Below are 17,681 nucleotides of genomic sequence, written 5' to 3' on the forward strand. Positions count from 1 at the left end.
ATGGATATATCACACTAGTAGGTTTTTAAAATTATTATTCTCTAGCTCATCCTCTTATTCCTGCTCTTCTTTACTTCCTTCACTTTCTTGTAACTGGCATGTAAAGCAATAACATGTGTCTGCACCTATGCCAGTATAATACAGGTTCATGTACACTGGAAGCATACACAGTTGAAGTAAATACATGTAAATGCTCTCTGTATTACTTAGACCATAATGCAGTTAGTATCCGCATTCACGGAGAGAACTCAGGGAAGGCACTGGAGCAGCTGGAAGACTGCTCTGTCCTAATCCGGGATTGCATTTTCTAAACTCTCTACTTCTATGTCAAAACCTGTCTTGGCCCCAAGGAGCGAACTCTCCCTTTCTTGCTGCCTTCTCTCAGTCTGTAACCTTACTGAAACTTCTGTCCCTTTCTGTCCCCGTCCCCCCCCCCCCCCCCCAAGTCCTCTACATTGCTGTCCTTGCTCAGATGGCACCATTGTGCTTTGTATGGAGAACAAAAGATAACCCACAATGTACGGAGAACTAGGTTTTACTAGGAATGTGTTTTCTCTGAGAGCTGGCAGGCCGTATTTGCAGTACCCTGGCCAAAAGGAGTTTTCCGCTGGTTTTAGAGCAGGGAGAACACTTCTTCATACAGAAGTCATAGAAGCGAAATGAAAAAAAGAATATACCATACATAGCAGCATTAGCTGAAATGATTATATAGCAAGAGACAGTTGTGGGAGGTTGAACAAAATTCACTATAGGTAGCTGTTATTACCCTCATTAAAGAAGCCTTGCAAGTAATTTCTTCTGCTCTGACCCCACCATTATGGTTATTGCTTTTTTGCCATTTATTGCTGTGCTACCAAATGACCTCCACATTCAAGTCATAAATCAGCAAGCTTCCAGATCAAGGACACTTAATCTTGCAACAGCAGAAGAGATTGTGAGCTATTTTAATGCCATAGTAAGATATAGTCTAAGTCTCCCCTTGAAGAAGCGGGTCAAGAGATCTCACGCTCAAACTGGGGGAAGATGTGGAACGACAGATGGACTGAGAACTTAGCTGGTACTGTCTCCCACTTGAATTCCCAAGGGTGCCACATTCCTTACCAGCGGTCTAGCAGCACTTGCTCAGAAAGGTGAGACATTCCTTTGTCTGAAAACATGAAAGAAGGCAGCAGGCTGATGCTACAGCAGCAGCCACTGCGGCAAGACAGGAAAGGCCATGTAGTTCCCAGTCTTACTGTGGTGGAACAGGAACAGTACGCACAGGATAGCGTGTGGGATCAGAGCAGCACAGCTTTCCAGTGGCAGGACATATCCTACAGTTGAAAAGTTTTTAGGATTAAAGCAAGCTGTGAAATTAAAACCAAATAGCTATTCCACCGTAACAGCATATAGAGACAAGCCCTATAATCATGTAAAAATGCAAATACTGAGCTCTAACTTTGCATTACTATTAATCAGTTAAGCTAGCATAGCCCCATTCTTTTATCCAATGCTACCAGAGTTTAAAAAAAAACACAACCGAAAAATCCCCAAGCTATTGGCTCCATTAAGGTATTCAGATTCCAGAATACAAAAATCTCCAGAGTCTCTTTAAAATGTTCTATTTTGGGTTACCCCAGACAGCACCATCCCAAAATGGCCATACACCAATGTGTCACACAAGCCACTTGGTGGCACTCTGCCCATATAAACTTTTTTGTCACGAGGCAGATTGACAGGCTGTGGAATATCCACCCCAGCCCCAAGTTCCCCATCCCAGACCGGGCCCTGTCCCTAAAAGTCCCATGAAAGATGCTTTGCTCCAGCCCTTCCCCTTTTTGTTGAGGCCTGTATGAACTGCAGGAAGCATCACTGGTTTAAAATCTAATCAAAGCAAGCTGGAGCCCACTTTCCACCTGCAATTCATCCTTGCACTACTCCAGTATGAAAGAACTTGAGCCTTGTCACAATGAATGGATGGGAGGGAAGAAAGGAAAGAGAAAGGTAGAAGGAAATACATGAGAAAATATGGTGCAGGCAGCTACTAGGAAAATGAGAGAAGATAAACTCTTGTAATTTTATTCCCTAGTTAGGGAAGTTAAGACAATCAGCAGGTAATGACGAACGATCAAAGCACCAGGTGAGGCTAGAGTATTCCATCTATTGCAAGCTTTACCCAAGAGCAGTCCAAAACACTACATTTCATACCTATGAAGTTCAAAGTCATCTGTAAGTTATCTTCTCTCCAGAAATAACAAACTATAAGGTGCTAAGATAATCAGTTATCCTTATCTGCTTGTATCTCACTACACATTTATACAAAAGCCTAATGCTGCTTCTATCCCAGGAGATAGGGAAGGAGAGCGATGATTACTTTTGTGACAGGACAGCAGTACTGAAGGGGCAGCTTTATGCACTAACTTTTCTGAAGCAACGAGTAGCAGTCAGAACTAGTTTTACCCACCCGGCAGGGCATGCCCTATAAGCCTCTTTCTTGTATGCCTGTTACACAATTGGGAACACAATATCAGCCTAGGATTAAAGCAAGTCTTTTAATTGACCATCTTATAATTGCTAGAAGACAGTATGTAGTATTTACTCAGCTGCGTAGTGAGAGCCCTGAATTCAACCCTGCCTATCATGGCAGGAATACTCAGTCAAGTACCTGCATCCCCTTTTCCTGGGAGGGGGGGAAGAAGTGGTAGGTATTAGGATCCAGAAGACACTTGCCTAAACTCAGTACATACAAAGGATAATACCATTTACTTTTCCAGCCTGTTTTTCCTTCATGCTGTTACAGTAATAAAGTGACACTCCATACTAAAATTTCACTTCTGGATCTGGTATCACAATAGGATAAACAAAACTTTTCAAAGTGTTGAAGAGATTTATTGCCATTTGGAACATGTTTATTGTTCAAAACCACTGCACTGAAATAAAATCCATCACATACATTCTTTGTCATCTATATCTTTACATCAATGTAACTTTTCATGCAGGAAAACCACTCTCCCAATAAATTCAAAAACTACTGAAAGGCACCTTGTGTCCTTCAGATCTTAGACTCCAAACAAGTTAAGTTTTTGCCTGTATAAGGATTACATACATCTAGAACAACTCAAACAGTAGGAAGAAAAATAAAATCCATTTAGAACTTCTTAAAGAACAGTATCAGACTTCGTTGCCTTCCTTCATTCAGTGCTATGCTTTTGCTTTTCTGAGTCTTCTTTAAATAGTGTGCGGCTTAAAAATGTACGTTAATGAAGTCTCTTTACTGAGACAAGGCATGCAGTAAGGGAAGAGGGAAAGCTGGTCACTTCCAGGCTGCCTATCTACACATTTGTTCTTGTAGATTAGCAAGCCACTGCTTAAGTTAAAAAAGAGACAGAATAGGAATGAATGCACCCAAGTTAAATGGCTTTTAAGAATATGTTAATACATAGAACAATGATACCACCTACAGTTCTGTTTGCTGACCTCTGTTCATGTTGATTTGAAAACAGGTTTTGTCAAACCATCACGGGCCACTTTTGTAGACTGTTAGATAAAAAAATTGGTTTTCAAATATTGCTTGTTATTTGGATGACTAACTTTTAATAAAAAGGGTAGCTAATTAAGGACCTGTAAGGCAGCAAGACTTTAAATGCAATGCTTTACATTGCTGAATAGTACTCTTTAAAAGGCAAGATAAAAAAATTAGTAGAAGGATTCTTGGTGGGGTCATATTCATAGTAAGTGTTTCTATTTTATCCCCATTGTAATTGTCACAGCAACTGTAGATGGCAAGTCCTCCTTGGTTGTAATTCGGGATGAACACATTCCCTGGCTTATTTCAAGTTAGATATTTAGTTCTTTTTCTCCATCCTGCCAAGAAAAGAACAGCTTTTGTAAGAGTGAATATTGAACCACAATTGCTATAAAAAATCTGGACTTACAGTAGAACTTTAGGAATGAACATCTGGCCAGTTATTTATGCAAAGGCAGGTCCACCTGCAGTTTTGCTCAGTCTCATTTTTTAATTTATAGTTGAGGAGGCTTCATCCTCTCATTGCTCCACATTGATTTCTTGGAGCAGAAGAGAGAAAAGCCATAATCCTGACTCATCAGGTTTGCTTGGGGCAGTGTCTGCACTACTCGCTACATAATGAGGGTATGAGACTGCTTGCAGTCTGTTCCCCCGTCACACTCAGTTGGATCTACCCCATATAGAGATCAGTCAGCTTACAGCTGTTTTGCTTGATTTCTCTTTCATACAACCCCTTCACGGTTTTATGGGTGCTTCTATCTCAGGAATTAGTTACCGAGATGGATACATGTGGACTAATCAACATAATACATGAGACAAACGCCAAAATAACCAGCAGCTGCTGAAAGCTCTGTCTACATCCATGACCATCCGGGTTTTCAGCCTCTTCTGTGTGCACCCCTCAGAAGCTTCAAAGGAGGTGCAAGGCAACAAGTCATAGTTCAGCCTACTGACAAGCTTGTTAATAGGTTTGCAAAATGTAATCAAGTTAAACAAGTTCAGAAACCATGCAGGGGTTTGCACCACAGCTAAAAGCCACTAACAGAGTATTCCAAGAGCTATCAGTTTATGACTTCCCCTTTGGAGTGTGACTTGCCTGTATTTGATCAGTCGTCCTCCTTGAATAAGTTGTGCTACTTCATTAGTCAAGTGGCATGCAAAAAGAAGCCAGTTCCTTGGCTGCACTTTGTAGGCAAATCTCATGAAAGTCAAGGAGTAACAACACAGTGCTGCAAAACATGATAGATAGTGTTAGTAGATAAATATCTGCATTTTGTTGAGGCTTAATTTTCATACTAGTGGAATGTAATGACAACTAGAACCTAGAAGACGGGATCAAATATTTGTACACACCCATTCATATATATACTTACAAAAATTAAAAAGGTGTCTTAACTTTGCTGAGCTAGGTAGCTGCCACTAAAGCACTATTTGCAAAACAGTTTCACTATACAAGAGACTATTCAAACTTGTCTGCCGTCTCCAGGAAGCTGATTAAGAGACTGAATTACTCTAACCAGAACCTAGTGAGCATGAGGCTATAAATTTCCTTAACCAAAAGATATTTTGCTTCGGGGAGAAGAATTACTCAGAATTAAGTTACTAACTGAGTTAACAAGGGACATAATGCCAAAATTAAGCTAATAAATTAAAGCTATCAGATTTATGATCCTAGAGAAATATTTGAATAACAAAATACAGAGACAATCATCTAGGCAAAAGCTATACATGTTCCAAAAAAGATGGAAAAAATATTGCTTATGCATTTAAAAAGAAATTATCACACTATTCCATTAAGAGTCATGCTAGCCTCTCACAGGCAACTGCTTTGCAAGGAGTTAACCTCCCTCAGCTGCTTTTTGCACCCTACAGACCAAGCATTACCATTTCTTTTTGTCAGTGTTGATATTTAAGTCTCACACTAACCACAAGGCATCATTGTTCTTGATACAAAGAATAAAGTTGAGTAAAGAGATGCATTCTGAACCAGTGCATGCAGTAGTATAAGATACCAAAAGAATTATACTTTAGGAGTGAGTCTGGCGATCAAAACTACTAAGATTCAAGACCCACCTCCCTCCCCCCGAATTACTGGAAAGCCCTCTGAAAGAGAGCTCTACAACTTTTCAGTGCCTCAATTTTTAAATGGCCTCTGAAGTTGTATAACACGATATTTGATATCTATATCTGTTGATCACAAGTTTGCAAGCAACTAATAATATATCACTGCTTGAAGGACAGAATCTGTGTTCTGCAGTCAGTTTACTGACAAGAAGTTTGTCTCAGGTCTTACCAAATGTCATTCGGCCACTAATGATTTCTGGAGATTTCTTCATGTCATTAATAGCAGCAACAGGAAGTCCCCAGTTGGCAACTGGCCCCCAAAAGTGCTGTAAAGAGGGAAAAGGAAAATAAAGTTACACAAAAACACAGACCTCCTGCAGTATTCTTATAGTTTTCCTCAGCCACACAAAGCTTCCAGAGGACAGGGTTAAGGGTAAAATTCCAAGTTAAGACAGGAACTTCTTCAGATGTAAGGGAGAAAAACTAAACCCTTCTTTTAGCAGGATCTAGTCTTCAGGAGGGAAGGAAGGGGAACCCACTCTGAATCTTCTTGCAGACTGGAGAGGAAGAACTGTAAGGCCACTGAAATGCAGTTTTGTGTAATTATACCTCAGCCATCATTAAGCAGTCTAATTGGTATAGTCATATAATAACCCCAGATTTACAACTCACTTCTGTGGAGAGAATTAGCATTCATCTCTTTCAAATAAGGCTTCTCAAAAATCTAATGAAAACACAAGGACTTGCTGAAGAACTGGAACTGTTTTCATGTTATGCTGAGAATGAAGAAAAGCTCTGCAAGCATCTTCTTCCAAGTGCTTACACTATCTCTTTGAAAGAGCAGGGCCATGCAACCAAACCAAATTGTTACCCAGAGCTTCATCTGCAATTGCTGAAACAACTTCGTGACTACCTAAAGCTCAGTGATTAGTCAGATATAAGAGTAGAGCAGTTAGCTACAGGTGTGTACACAGATAGAAAGACAGAGACAAGAAGCGGAAAGAATCAAGTCAGAAAAAATGATGAGAGCTCAATTTGATGGGTATTGTCCAAAAGACTCTAAACTGGGAAAAATAGTGTCATTAGTCCAGTTTCCACTACTGTTACAAATAACAAGGCTTCAGTAGAATTCTTCCCACAGAAGATGCATGCAGTGCTTGCATCAACTTCTCCTAATGGGAAACTAAGGATGCTTAAAAGTAATTTGGCTAGAGACGGCAAAAAAGATGCACCTTGAAAGAAAAAGCTTTGCAGATACAACTACACCTGTTCTTCTGACACTTCCCCTAACTATAACACTGCAGATATTACAACGATTTGGAATTGTCAGGGGATCTTTAAGTTTCTTGTAATCTTAATTCCAAGATACTCTTGCCAGTCTGGATACTAGCTTGTAACACTACAGTAAGATTAAAAGCCACACTTGCTTCCTGCAGATTTGGGTTGCAATACAAGAAACTTAACTAAAAAAAAAAGCATAGAAAAAAGTGACTTTAAGTTGTACACACTGTTTTCATAGTTTAACTGTAGTGTAATATGCAAAACAATGTAGTATTTCTGCAAGTGTCTACAGAATGTGCATTGGTCCAAACTCAGATTTATACTAAGAATATTTTGAAGACTGCAATAAATGCATTTGTTTACTATATTCCTATTGATAGGGAAATTGAAATCTGTAATGGTTAAAGTCTCTCAAACACATCAGAGATAACATGGCATAACTGAGACGAGTTGCATGACTACATGGTATTTACACTGTACAGCTATGGTTAGAGTGTAAAGAAATGTACCTATAATACCACTTACACACAAGATATATTGCAACAGAACAAGAACATTCACAGAAACTGGAGTCAGCTGCACGCAGGATATTGTTTTAGAGGCTTTAATGTAGTTATTTAAATAGTTCTAAAGGATAGTAAGAGGACCAAAACCAAACATCTAGTCACATAACCATGATTATGTGCACAGTAAGACAGCAAGACAAATTGTGGTAGCATGACCACACTAAAGCAGACTGCAAAAGGTAACTGGTGAGGCAGTACATGTACTTGGTGAGGTTTTTACAGTCATTTCAGGAGTCTTATTTAAACAACTGCAGTTTCAGAAAAACAACTCTAAGGCTCTAGAATTGTTGATTTTTTTGAATCTATGAAACAATTACAGCTTTGAGAGCCTTAGTGGTGACTTCTGTTTTGAAAGGTAAATCAAGTCAACTTGGCCTTTTTACTTAATTCAGCTGCCATTAGAACATAAACAAATAATACTCTATAGACTATGGACCACTTCAAGTTCAGGCTGCACAAGCTGAAGAATCATCAGTTAACATCCCAGTAGCGTTGCAACAGTAACTTTCCTCTTCTGACCAGGGAGGTAGATTTGGAACTTTCCCACTTGAGATGGTTATCCAGTTTTAAGTACCTCCAGGCAGGCAGCCCTTTGAAGTTTCTGCACACAAGAATTAAACTACACCCATACAGTTTGTCTTTGGTTTACGTAGAAGAGCAAGTCTTCCATAACATTATGATTCACAGTATAACAGGCATAAAATACCCACTCCCAGTTTCAGGAGTAAACAAAGGCTGAAGGAAAGAAAAGCCTGTAGTGAGAGTTATATGGTACCATTTATTGTCTGAAGTAAAGCTAGTTAAAAATAAGCCAGGTAGTTCAGTTATGTACCAGTTTTGTTGCTATGCAGAAGAATGGCTCCAAATTGATCTGATCTCCTTAGCAAAGAGTATGGGAAAAAAAAATGAAGCCCCTTTGATTTTGTAGTGATGACTTTATGAGACATTCTGAAGGAGTTAACGTTTGGTCACCTTAACCTCAGACTTGTGAATAAATATTACTAGTGCATCACTCCTGGAGGTTCGCAGTATGCTTTTCAGATGCCGGCAAGGTCATAACAGTGCTGAGGCAAAACGGCTGCAAGTTACTGAAGTTAGGGAGAAAGTGAAACCAGAAGTCCCCTCCCTTTTCTTACCGTACTGTTCCGAGTGGGCCATCATTGTTTTCCATTCAAAAAGCACATGGAAGAAAAGAAAAAAGTTAGTTTTTCATAACTGACATAAAGAAGTGTACCAAACAGAAGACAGGTAGAAGTCAGGAAATTGCCGTGGCATTAGCCTTGATTAATGTAACAGTATTAAAAATCCCGTTTCCCTCAAGAGCTGTCATTGTGACAAGTGTTTGCTGCTCAAGTACCTTTTTCCTAGCAAGATAAAATCCTATTATGGTCTGTGGAAGACATTAATCCTTCATTAAGACTTCAAAGCATCCAAGATCCCACCCGAACTAGTTTAAAAGGATGCCAAAAGCAGACAAGGTTTACCTATGACAAAGCTAAACAGCTACAGTTCCTCTGTGGAGGCTCTGAAGAAGTCACCTGGAATTCTTTGTATACCCACATAAGTAGGCCAAACCAAACACTGCCAGAGATCTTGCTGTCACTAAGCTCAGGCCAACTGTGGCTGTACCAAACATGGGCTATAACACATTTTCAGTGATCTAACATGCAATTACACTCCAGTCATATATGGGGTTCATTTAAGTGATCATATATTTTTGTAGTAACTTAGTGATCTATGCATGAAAGCTAGACTACAGTATATATTTAAGATTGTTTGCTACTATACCTTTTAAAATGCTTGAGAACTTTTAAACATTATCTTTCTAACAAAGATACTGATAGGACTCAGTTCTGAATTACGACTTACAAGAAACCAGCTACTAACAGAAAGCCTACTGCTGACTGATTGCTGCTCACCTACCACCGCCCCAGGCTGCAGAACACTTTGCAACAGTCACATACCTCACACTGACTTCCATCTTCTTGGAGCACTGTTTTACAAATAGCTATGGTAAGGGAACAGTCAGGTCTACTTAGGAAATCACACTGGATGTGCATTTCAGCGAGTCATCGTTACAAGCTGCAGGCTAGTTCAAGATGCTTTGTTAGGGTGCCCTTGACTAGTCTAATCACTTGTTTTTTGTTTTCTTATTAACTGAACTGCAGCAATAATTAATTGAAGTTCACAAGAGAAGTGCATACTTCGATTTTTTTTCATAAAACCTTAACTAAACAAATTCAAATGTGTCTCTTGGCACAATGTTTTTGTGCCAACAGAAGTCAGCCTTCATTTTTAAAGTGGAAGTTGTTTTCAGGCAAGTGAAAGCCTAAAATAGAATCAAACTGCTGCTGTTTTAACAAAGTAGGCAGCTCTGGCTAAGGTCTTGCAAGGTTGTCCTCACATCCACGTGAGACTGGAACAGTTATTATACTCCTAGAAGAGGGCAGATCAAGGTCATATAGACTCTTCCAGAAACAGGCATCCAGCCCCAAAGCTCTGCAGCCAATACAGCTGCAACAAATGCACAGTATATAACATCAAGGATACCGCTGCAAGTGCATGCGTCTATTCCTGAAGTGACACCATTCCAAATTAGTAGTTTCCAAGAACTACATTCAATCCCTTGGCAAAGGGAACACTTCGTACTAAAGTTTCCAGAACTGTGGACAACAATTGTTGGACTTACTCACTCATTAATTTCTGTGTAAGTATCTAGACATGACAAGAGGAACCATCAGCTGATCAATACCTTCTATTTTTACTATCCATTCCAAAAAGGCTATATTGGGGAAGGTTTATTTTTCCAAAATTTTCACACGTATTTTCCTCATACTGGCAATGAGGATATTAATAGACCAGAGACCATCCTGCAAATATAGATGAACCGTCACTACTTGTTTCCCCCACACTGCCATTCCTTAACTAGAAGGAATATTACCTTTCTGCAAGAGGTAGATTGTTCAGTTCTCAGAGCACACAAGATGATGACAGCAGGCACTGTGTCCTTCAATTTCTAGCACAGACCAGTAAAGGACATTTTTTTTTTTAAGTTCTTACATGCTTGTGTTTAAAGATTTACTAATAAGGGAAACTGAAGGTCAGCTAGTTCTAGTTATACTACTGATGCTACCTCTTTTAAAGTTCATTTCAATTAAAAGAAAGGTCCTCGACCGCTTACATCAACATAAGTGCTCAAGCTTTACAAGGAATGAACTATCTATTTCAAAGCCATTCACTGACTCACACAGAGTCAGTACATTTGCATTACTGCTGAGTCATCAGGAAGAGACATTTCAGAAGTGCCCCAAAAGATGGCAGGCTCCATGCTTGTTTTTTTTATTACCAGAAGATTTTGGGACTCCTTGGGGTTCATTATGTGACTAAATTTAGGCTTCTACCACAAGAAGATGCCAGAGCTTATCTGGAATGGCCTATAGGTTTTCTCTCCCAAGAGAAGAGGAAAGCTGTTTTACTGGATGTTTTTCAGAAGATACTGTTTTAAACCTTTAGGATAGAAAGTAAGAGGGCTCAGTTGCCTACTATTAGTGGCTTAGATAATACAACTTTAATGATAGCTGACATTTTTAGGATCTACAGAAAAAAAATGCAACTCCAAGTTCATAATGTATAGAGCTACCAAGCTCTCATATGCTAATCAGCTAGTTTTAAATTAACATTACTGCTGCATTTTACAAGAAGCAGGAAAAGTCTACCTAGCACTTACATTCTTACTATGCTTACTTTAAAACATTAAGACATGGTTAGGGTAAATCCATACTTATATAATTTACAGTTATTCAGATCCCTATTAATCACCACTTCAGAGAAGCCAAATGTGAAACTGTCAGAACATTTAATTATTAATGACAGTTTAAAAGTAATTTATCTTGTTTCTTTGTGCAAGATCCAAAAGCTAACCCATGATGTAATGCAATTCTAATGCCAGATATATCCACCCGAGAAAAGCAGCATGCATTCATTACACTTGCTTTTGTGTTTTCAAGTTATGAACCTGAAACTGAAGCTACTTATTCTGATAGATGTCTGCAAGTTTTGATTGCCCCAAGCCATAATAATGGAACACTCACTTCCACCACTTTGGGTAACTTCAGTTATTCTGTTTAAGGTCAAGCAATTTGAAACACAACACTAGTATCACAAACAATATCTCAATTCATCATTTCCCACAAACAAATTTCACATTTATAAAGCCTTGCTTCACTGTGGTGATTAGATGGTGATTTCTAAAAAAGATACCATAGTCTCAGAGCTTTGAGGAAACTCTTGCTCTATGAGCAAGGCAAGAAGGGAATCTTCTTCAGGATAGACTCCTGCAGACTGGGGAAGCAAGGGCCTTCAGGAAGGAATGTAAAGAGATACAGCTCTAAAGTATACACACCATTTCTCCCACGGAGAAGACAGACTACAGTCTTCTGTTGACTATTAATTTAAATTTTAAACTCAACATAAAGCCAACAACTTAGACGCTTGTCTCCTAGTAAGCAAGAAACAATGCTGAAAGGCCATACTGGATGGAGCAACTGACTTCAGCCCTTCATGACACACCTAGTAACAGAAGTATAAATAAGCAGGTATCTTTGTACGTTACAAGGCAGAAACCATTCCACAAAGGTAGAATCCTGTGGAATGCTCTTTTTAGATAGCTTATTTCAAAACTAGTATTAGGATGAAATACAGCTGAAAAGGCTTATTTCAGCTACCTTTTCAGTCTTTGGTAAGGAAAGAGATACTTCCAGCACGTAACTGTGATGGTGTTAGGAAGCAGCGGTTCTCTCTTCCATATTTTTCTTTGTTTTTCAAATTAAGCAGCAGACTGCTGTTTTACTGGCCATTTACATGCTTCACACAAATTCTAGTACAATTAACTAAATGTTAACATTAAAAGGCATCTATCAAGCTTACGCAATATCTTCAAGACTTTCAGAAGGAATCCACATAGAAGCCTGCTCTGACCTTTCTTAATTTTGCTTCAAGGATGTTCTCTTCCTTCTCATATTTTATTCATCTTTTTGCCCCTGTAGAACTTGATTTTTTGCAAATGTGAAACAAACCCTTCTGCTTACTGAGCCTTAATATTACAATCCCTCTTCCATGCAGGCTTACACCATCTCCTGCTACTTTAACCAAGACTAAGTTTCCCAGATAAATAGATGTCCTCCTACATGCTTGCTCAACATCAAACATCAGTTGCAATAGATGTAGGCAAAACAGCAGGCAACAGCTATAGTGAAAAGTTGCTCAACCACCTTTATTAGAAGAGCCCATTTTTATTTGTTTAGTTTGGTCGAACTGCTTGTCAGCCAAGAAAAATTCAGTCTGCCTACTTGAGGCAGTTTCTATGCAGCAGTTCAACCAGATTTAAGCAAGTGTGCCGCAATTGTATCTTCAAGGCACTCTTGCAATTTCAGCTCAAGGTGCCATACCCCTTACCACAGCACGCGAACTGCAGCTTGACGAAAGTATCGTGGTACCTGGGAGGTGACTTAAGCCACATTCCCACGAAAGCGGGGCTTTAACAAGCTCCTGGAAAAAAGGACCTATTTAAACCCCGCGGGATGTGTAGATAAGGGGTCTTAAGGCTGCATCTGTTACCGAGCCCGCTTCCGCCCACAGCTGAGCAAAGCTCGCGCTGCCCTCGTCGCAGGCAGCGGCCGGTCCCCGTGCCCGGCTCCCGTGCTCGCCGCCACGGCTCCCCGCCCCGCGAGCGCCTGCCTGCCGAGGGGCGGCACTCCGCGCTGCCAGAAGCCGCTGGCCTGCAGGGCCGGCAGAAGGTCGGTGACAGAGCAGTGCGGCTGCCGCGGCAGTTTCAAACCGCCTCGCTTCGCTTCAAGGTCAAGCCCGGTCTCCTCGGGGTGGGGCGGGCGGGAGACGGACAGCCCGGACGCCTCCGCGAACCGAGGTGACGGCAGGGGCGCACCAGAGCCGCCACCGCACGGCGGGCCCCGCGCCCCCCCCGATCACCCCCTTGGCACCCCCGGGCCCGACGGTCGCCCGCTCGCTCCTCCCCCCGCCCAACCGCCGGCGAGGGCGAGCCCGGCAAAGATCAAACGACGCCGCCTGGCCGCCGCCGTTTCGGGCGCCCCGAGGCGACGGGGGGGTCGGCGAAGGGACGCCGGTCCCTGCCGCCCGCCCGGGCAGCGCGGCGGGAGCGGCCGCCCGAGGCAGAGGCGGGCGCGGCAGCCGGCGACAACCCGCGCCCCGCGCTCACCTCATCAGGTAGTCCCTGAACTCCTTGCTGCGCACATAGTCCACGGCCTTGCGGCCCAGCGCCCCCGCCATGGCGGCCCTCGGCGGCAGGGAGCGCCCGGCCCGGCCCCGCCTGCCCCGCGCACTGCCGCCACCGGCCTCGGTGACAACTGCTCCGCACCGGCGCCCGCTTTACGGCAGCGCCCACGCCACCGCCCCCTCCGTCACCAGGGCGCTCTCGGCGCCTATTGGCAGCGGCCGCCCCGCCTCCCTCCACCCGCGCTCCGAAACCGGGCAGATGGTCGTGGGGAGGGGGAAAGGCAGGGTGCCGTAAAGCAACGCGGCGGGAGGACGGGGGAACTTGTCGCAAAGTACGAGGAGGGTCGCCTTCGGCTGAGCTGCCGGCATTCCTCTGCAGCCCGCAGGGGAGAGCCGCGCGGCGGCTTTCCGAGCCGCTATTGGCTGCAGGGCGGCGGCTGGTGGCTTCCCATTGGTCGTCGAGCGGCGCACCCCGCCCCCCGGGGTGTCTCGCTCCGCCTCCCTCAGTGGCGCCTGTCAGGGGCGCCGGCGGGGCTCGGCGGGCAGGGGTTGCCGCCGGGCTGCGGGCGGGTGTGTGGGGGGGTGTAGGGCGCGCGGGTGGGCGCCCGCAGCCCCCTGACACGCGGTGCCTGTGTGCGTCCGCTCAGAGGGCCGTTGTCCCCGGCCGGGGTGGGGCCGTGCCGTGCGGGGCCGGCGCCCGCTCAGGGGCGGTCCCGAGCAGTGCCGACCCCGGCAGTTGCATCCGTGAGGGCAGGGCGAGGGGGGCCCGGCGGAGGGGGGAGTGCCTTGCCAGCTCCTGTCGCTCCGGCGGCAGGGTTGCTGTTTGCCTTTGCCCGGAGCCCTCGGGAGGTGTATGGGCGAGTCTGCTTCCGCTCCATTTTCCCCGTTTTCCCCGTCACCGCGGTGGCTGAGGTGGCTGAAGACACAAAACTGATGTATCGCAATGTTGCATAAAGCAGGATAGAAGTAAGAGGGCCCGTAACTCCTTCCGTGATTTTTTTAGAAGATAATCTTACGGGGCTTTTAAGAGCCCAATTTATGGCCTCTGAATTTTTGGATCTGGGAGTTCAGGGTTATAACAGAGCACTGCAACAGTTCAGCCTTTCCCTCTGTACCTGGGACGGTCTTGAGATCCTGTCTCTCACCAGCACTTTCTATTTCATACCTGAGCCGAGGTTACTTATTTAGAAGGGAAGATAAACTCTGACCCTGCTAACACCATCTCCATAAAATTTGGGCCATATAAACAAATACCTGTATGTGAATTACTTTTATCTTTGCTCAGTGCACTAGAGATAGTGAAAATGGATGTTTATCTCCTCTGCTTTCCAAAGACTTGCAGCCTCAGTTTTTACAGTCTAGAACCGGGCTGAGGGGGCAGCCTGGGGCATACCTACGCTCTGCAAGAAGCCCTGGAGGCCGCGGCTGCTTCATTTCCTTCTGCTTCCCTCCTCTTCCCTGCAGGATCTTGGGGGGGGGTGGAGGGGTGGAAGTAAGAGCTCTGTACCCTTCGCCCCCTGATTGCTTGCTCGGAGAGCAGCAGGTTTGAGGAAAAGCATCGTGTATACACATCCTCTCCTTTTTCTATGTCTGCAGCATATGATGACATCCCACAACCACCCCTGGCTTTGCTGTGTGGGAGAGTTTTAATCCCCTTGATATACTGCATTATGAAAAGCCAAAATGTAGCCTAATATATTTCTGTGGACTATTTAGACTCGTCATTTAAAAGCAGCAATGTGAATCTGAATGAGGTCTTAAAGAATCGTTTATTCTAGTTGATTTGACTTGTGCCGACAGAAGGAATGTCTATGGAAATATGTTCAAACAAATATCGTGTAGTGGGATTCCAGTTTTACCTGGCCTTATTCTTCTTTACTGAAAATTCATCAATTTTTTTTGTTAACTCTATGTATGGAGAAAAAAAAATCTTCTGTCTGCATTGGAAGGCGTTCTTTAGTCCTTCTTCCTGGAATAAACAAGTTCTTTCAGCCTTTTCTCACAGGCTGTGCCTTTAAAATCTTTTAACCTTTTGCTTACTCCATTTTTCTTTACAGCATTCTTATGGCATAGCCCCAACAAGGGTCATCATGTCTCAGTCAAAGCCTTACCAGCAGTGCAGTGCCCTTCTCTAATTTTGAGAGTATCCCACTTTGTTTTCAAAGTAGTTAATGGAAAAATCATTAACTAGAAATGTGCCCAGAAGAAACCAGTCCCACATGACAGGCCCTACCAGTTACACAAGAAAAGCAGCTAGCAATGATTTGAAGTTTGCTTTTGCTGCAGTTCTGTACATATTTATAGTGGTATTATTTGCATACCATTTTTTAGGTTTCTTACAAGGATATCAAAAGCCGTACAAAAGACCCCCTTAATTTATCCCATTCACAGCTTCCCTTTTACCCTCTTAGCCTGTCCAATAGAGAAATTAGATTGGATTTGACATGAGTTGCTCTTGACAAGTCCCTGTTAGGCGTGCTTTTAAGGATGTTGTTCCTTGAGTGAACATTAATTGATTGTTTAATAAATTATTCTGGCAATTTTTTTGAATATCAGAATCAGGCCAATTGACTTATAATTTGCTGGGTTGTTGTTAACCCCTTCTCTTCAGATATGTGCTCTTCTCCAGTGCTGGACTGTCCCTTCCTCTCCATGAGCTGGAGGATAATCTTGGATGATCTCAAATTGCTTCCACTAGGGTGGACCTCAGAGCAAGTTTCATTAGGTCCTCCCACACATTTTTTCTAAAATATATTTCACCTGTTCTTTTCCTGGTCTGAACTATTCTTCTATCCATTTTTCACACTGAATTTAGACCTATTTTGAGTTGTTATTATCACATTTCTGCCTTTACCTGTTATGGGCTCTTTCTGCACTATTTAATGACTGCAATTTCCTTTGTCTTATTTTAATTTCTAATCCTTTTATCAAACTTCTGTAGTTGTCTTTTATGTCCCATGATAGTTGAAACTGATTTCATGCCTTAACCTTTCTGATTCTGTTATCTGCAGGCTGACACCATTTCTTTATTTTCATCTATTCATATGTCCTTTTGTCTATTTACTGTATGTTCCTGTTTGATTTTCAGGTCATTAGGTCCTTGTGAATAAGCCAAGCCATGTATGTCTGAGGATGGCTCCTATGTTTCTTCCAATCAGAACAGGTAATTGTAGCTGGTTTGGTTTTCAAACAGACAGATCCCTTGCAGTCTTTTGTCCCTTAGATTATCCTCACAAAAACCCTACCTGCCATTTCCTGGAATTTCTTCCTGGAATTCCTGTTGCTTTCATTTGTTTCTCGTTAGCCTTGTACTTCTGATCTCTGCGAGGAAATGCCTCTGAAGTTTATTAGGCTGCCCAGTTATTCTCCTTGTTTTCTGTTAGCCTTTGGCCAGGTCACTACTTTTTTAACTCACTTGTTGACTTTTGTTGCTGGCCATCTTTACTTTAAACTCTTCCTCACTAGATTAGCAGGCTGGTGCACTTGAATTCCCTTCCTTGTTTTTAGCAGATAGACTCTAGGGTTGTCCAGCAGTTACTCTACATGGGACACTCTCTAATAACAGAGGCTTTCTGTAGATACCATTTCGGCATCTCATCATCCCTTGCTGCCAGCACACATCTGTGCTCTCCTGAACTGCTGCCTGCAGCTGAGGGGATGGAGGAGAGCACCCCTGGCTCCTTCAGCATTGGTTCCACAAATCTTCAGTGCTAGCACACCTAGCGCTGGCGTTTTTGCCCACAAGGGCACATACCTAAGGTAGCCAGGGGTGGGTGAGCCTTAGTAATTTTTCACAGTATCTTGGATTTTGTCTCTGTGAGGAGGTGAGCTGTTAGATGATGGGTCTGTTTAGCAAAAGAATACTGTGTCTCCCCCAGAAAAGAGTCTCCGTATCCCACATTCCCCGTTTCTGTGTCCAGCTGCGGGGGACATATGGTCCTTCCTGTCCCCCTCATCCCAGAACTGCGACTCAGGAACCAGCACTTCTTGACCTCAACAGATGCAGATCCAGCTGC

General features: G+C 43.0%; 1 protein-coding gene across 2 annotated transcripts; it reads right to left on the reverse strand.

Moving 5' to 3' along the window:
• Positions 1–2,846: 2,846 nt before the first annotated feature.
• MPC1 (mitochondrial pyruvate carrier 1) lies at positions 2,847–14,062 on the reverse strand. Of its 2 annotated transcripts, XM_075146322.1 has the most exons (5): positions 13,649–13,810; positions 8,553–8,556; positions 5,799–5,895; positions 4,602–4,734; positions 2,847–3,843 (listed from the first exon to the last, which is right to left on the reverse strand). In XM_075146322.1, the coding sequence occupies exons 1-5, from the start codon at positions 13,717–13,719 to the stop codon at positions 3,825–3,827; spliced, it is 324 nt and encodes a 107-aa protein (XP_075002423.1). In that variant the 5' UTR covers positions 13,720–13,810; the 3' UTR covers positions 2,847–3,824. The 2 variants fall into 2 exon arrangements, with proteins under 2 accessions (XP_075002423.1, XP_075002422.1); XM_075146321.1 differs by lacking the exon at positions 8,553–8,556 and having other exon boundaries at positions 13,649–14,062.
• Between the last annotated feature and the right edge of the window lie 3,619 nt (positions 14,063–17,681).

The sequence above is a fragment of the Calonectris borealis genome, chromosome 3 (assembly GCF_964195595.1).
Source record: "Calonectris borealis chromosome 3, bCalBor7.hap1.2, whole genome shotgun sequence".
Taxonomy (NCBI): domain Eukaryota; kingdom Metazoa; phylum Chordata; class Aves; order Procellariiformes; family Procellariidae; genus Calonectris; species Calonectris borealis.

Coding starts and splice junctions, on each gene's coding strand:
- MPC1 (XM_075146322.1), bottom strand. CDS start 13,719: ATGGCGGGGGCGCTGGGCCGCAAGGCCGTGGACTATGTGCGCAGCAAG. Junction 4,735..5,798: donor TAGTGGCCGAATGACATTTG/GTAAGACCTGAG, acceptor CATGTTTTGCAG/CACTGTGTTGTTACTCCTTG.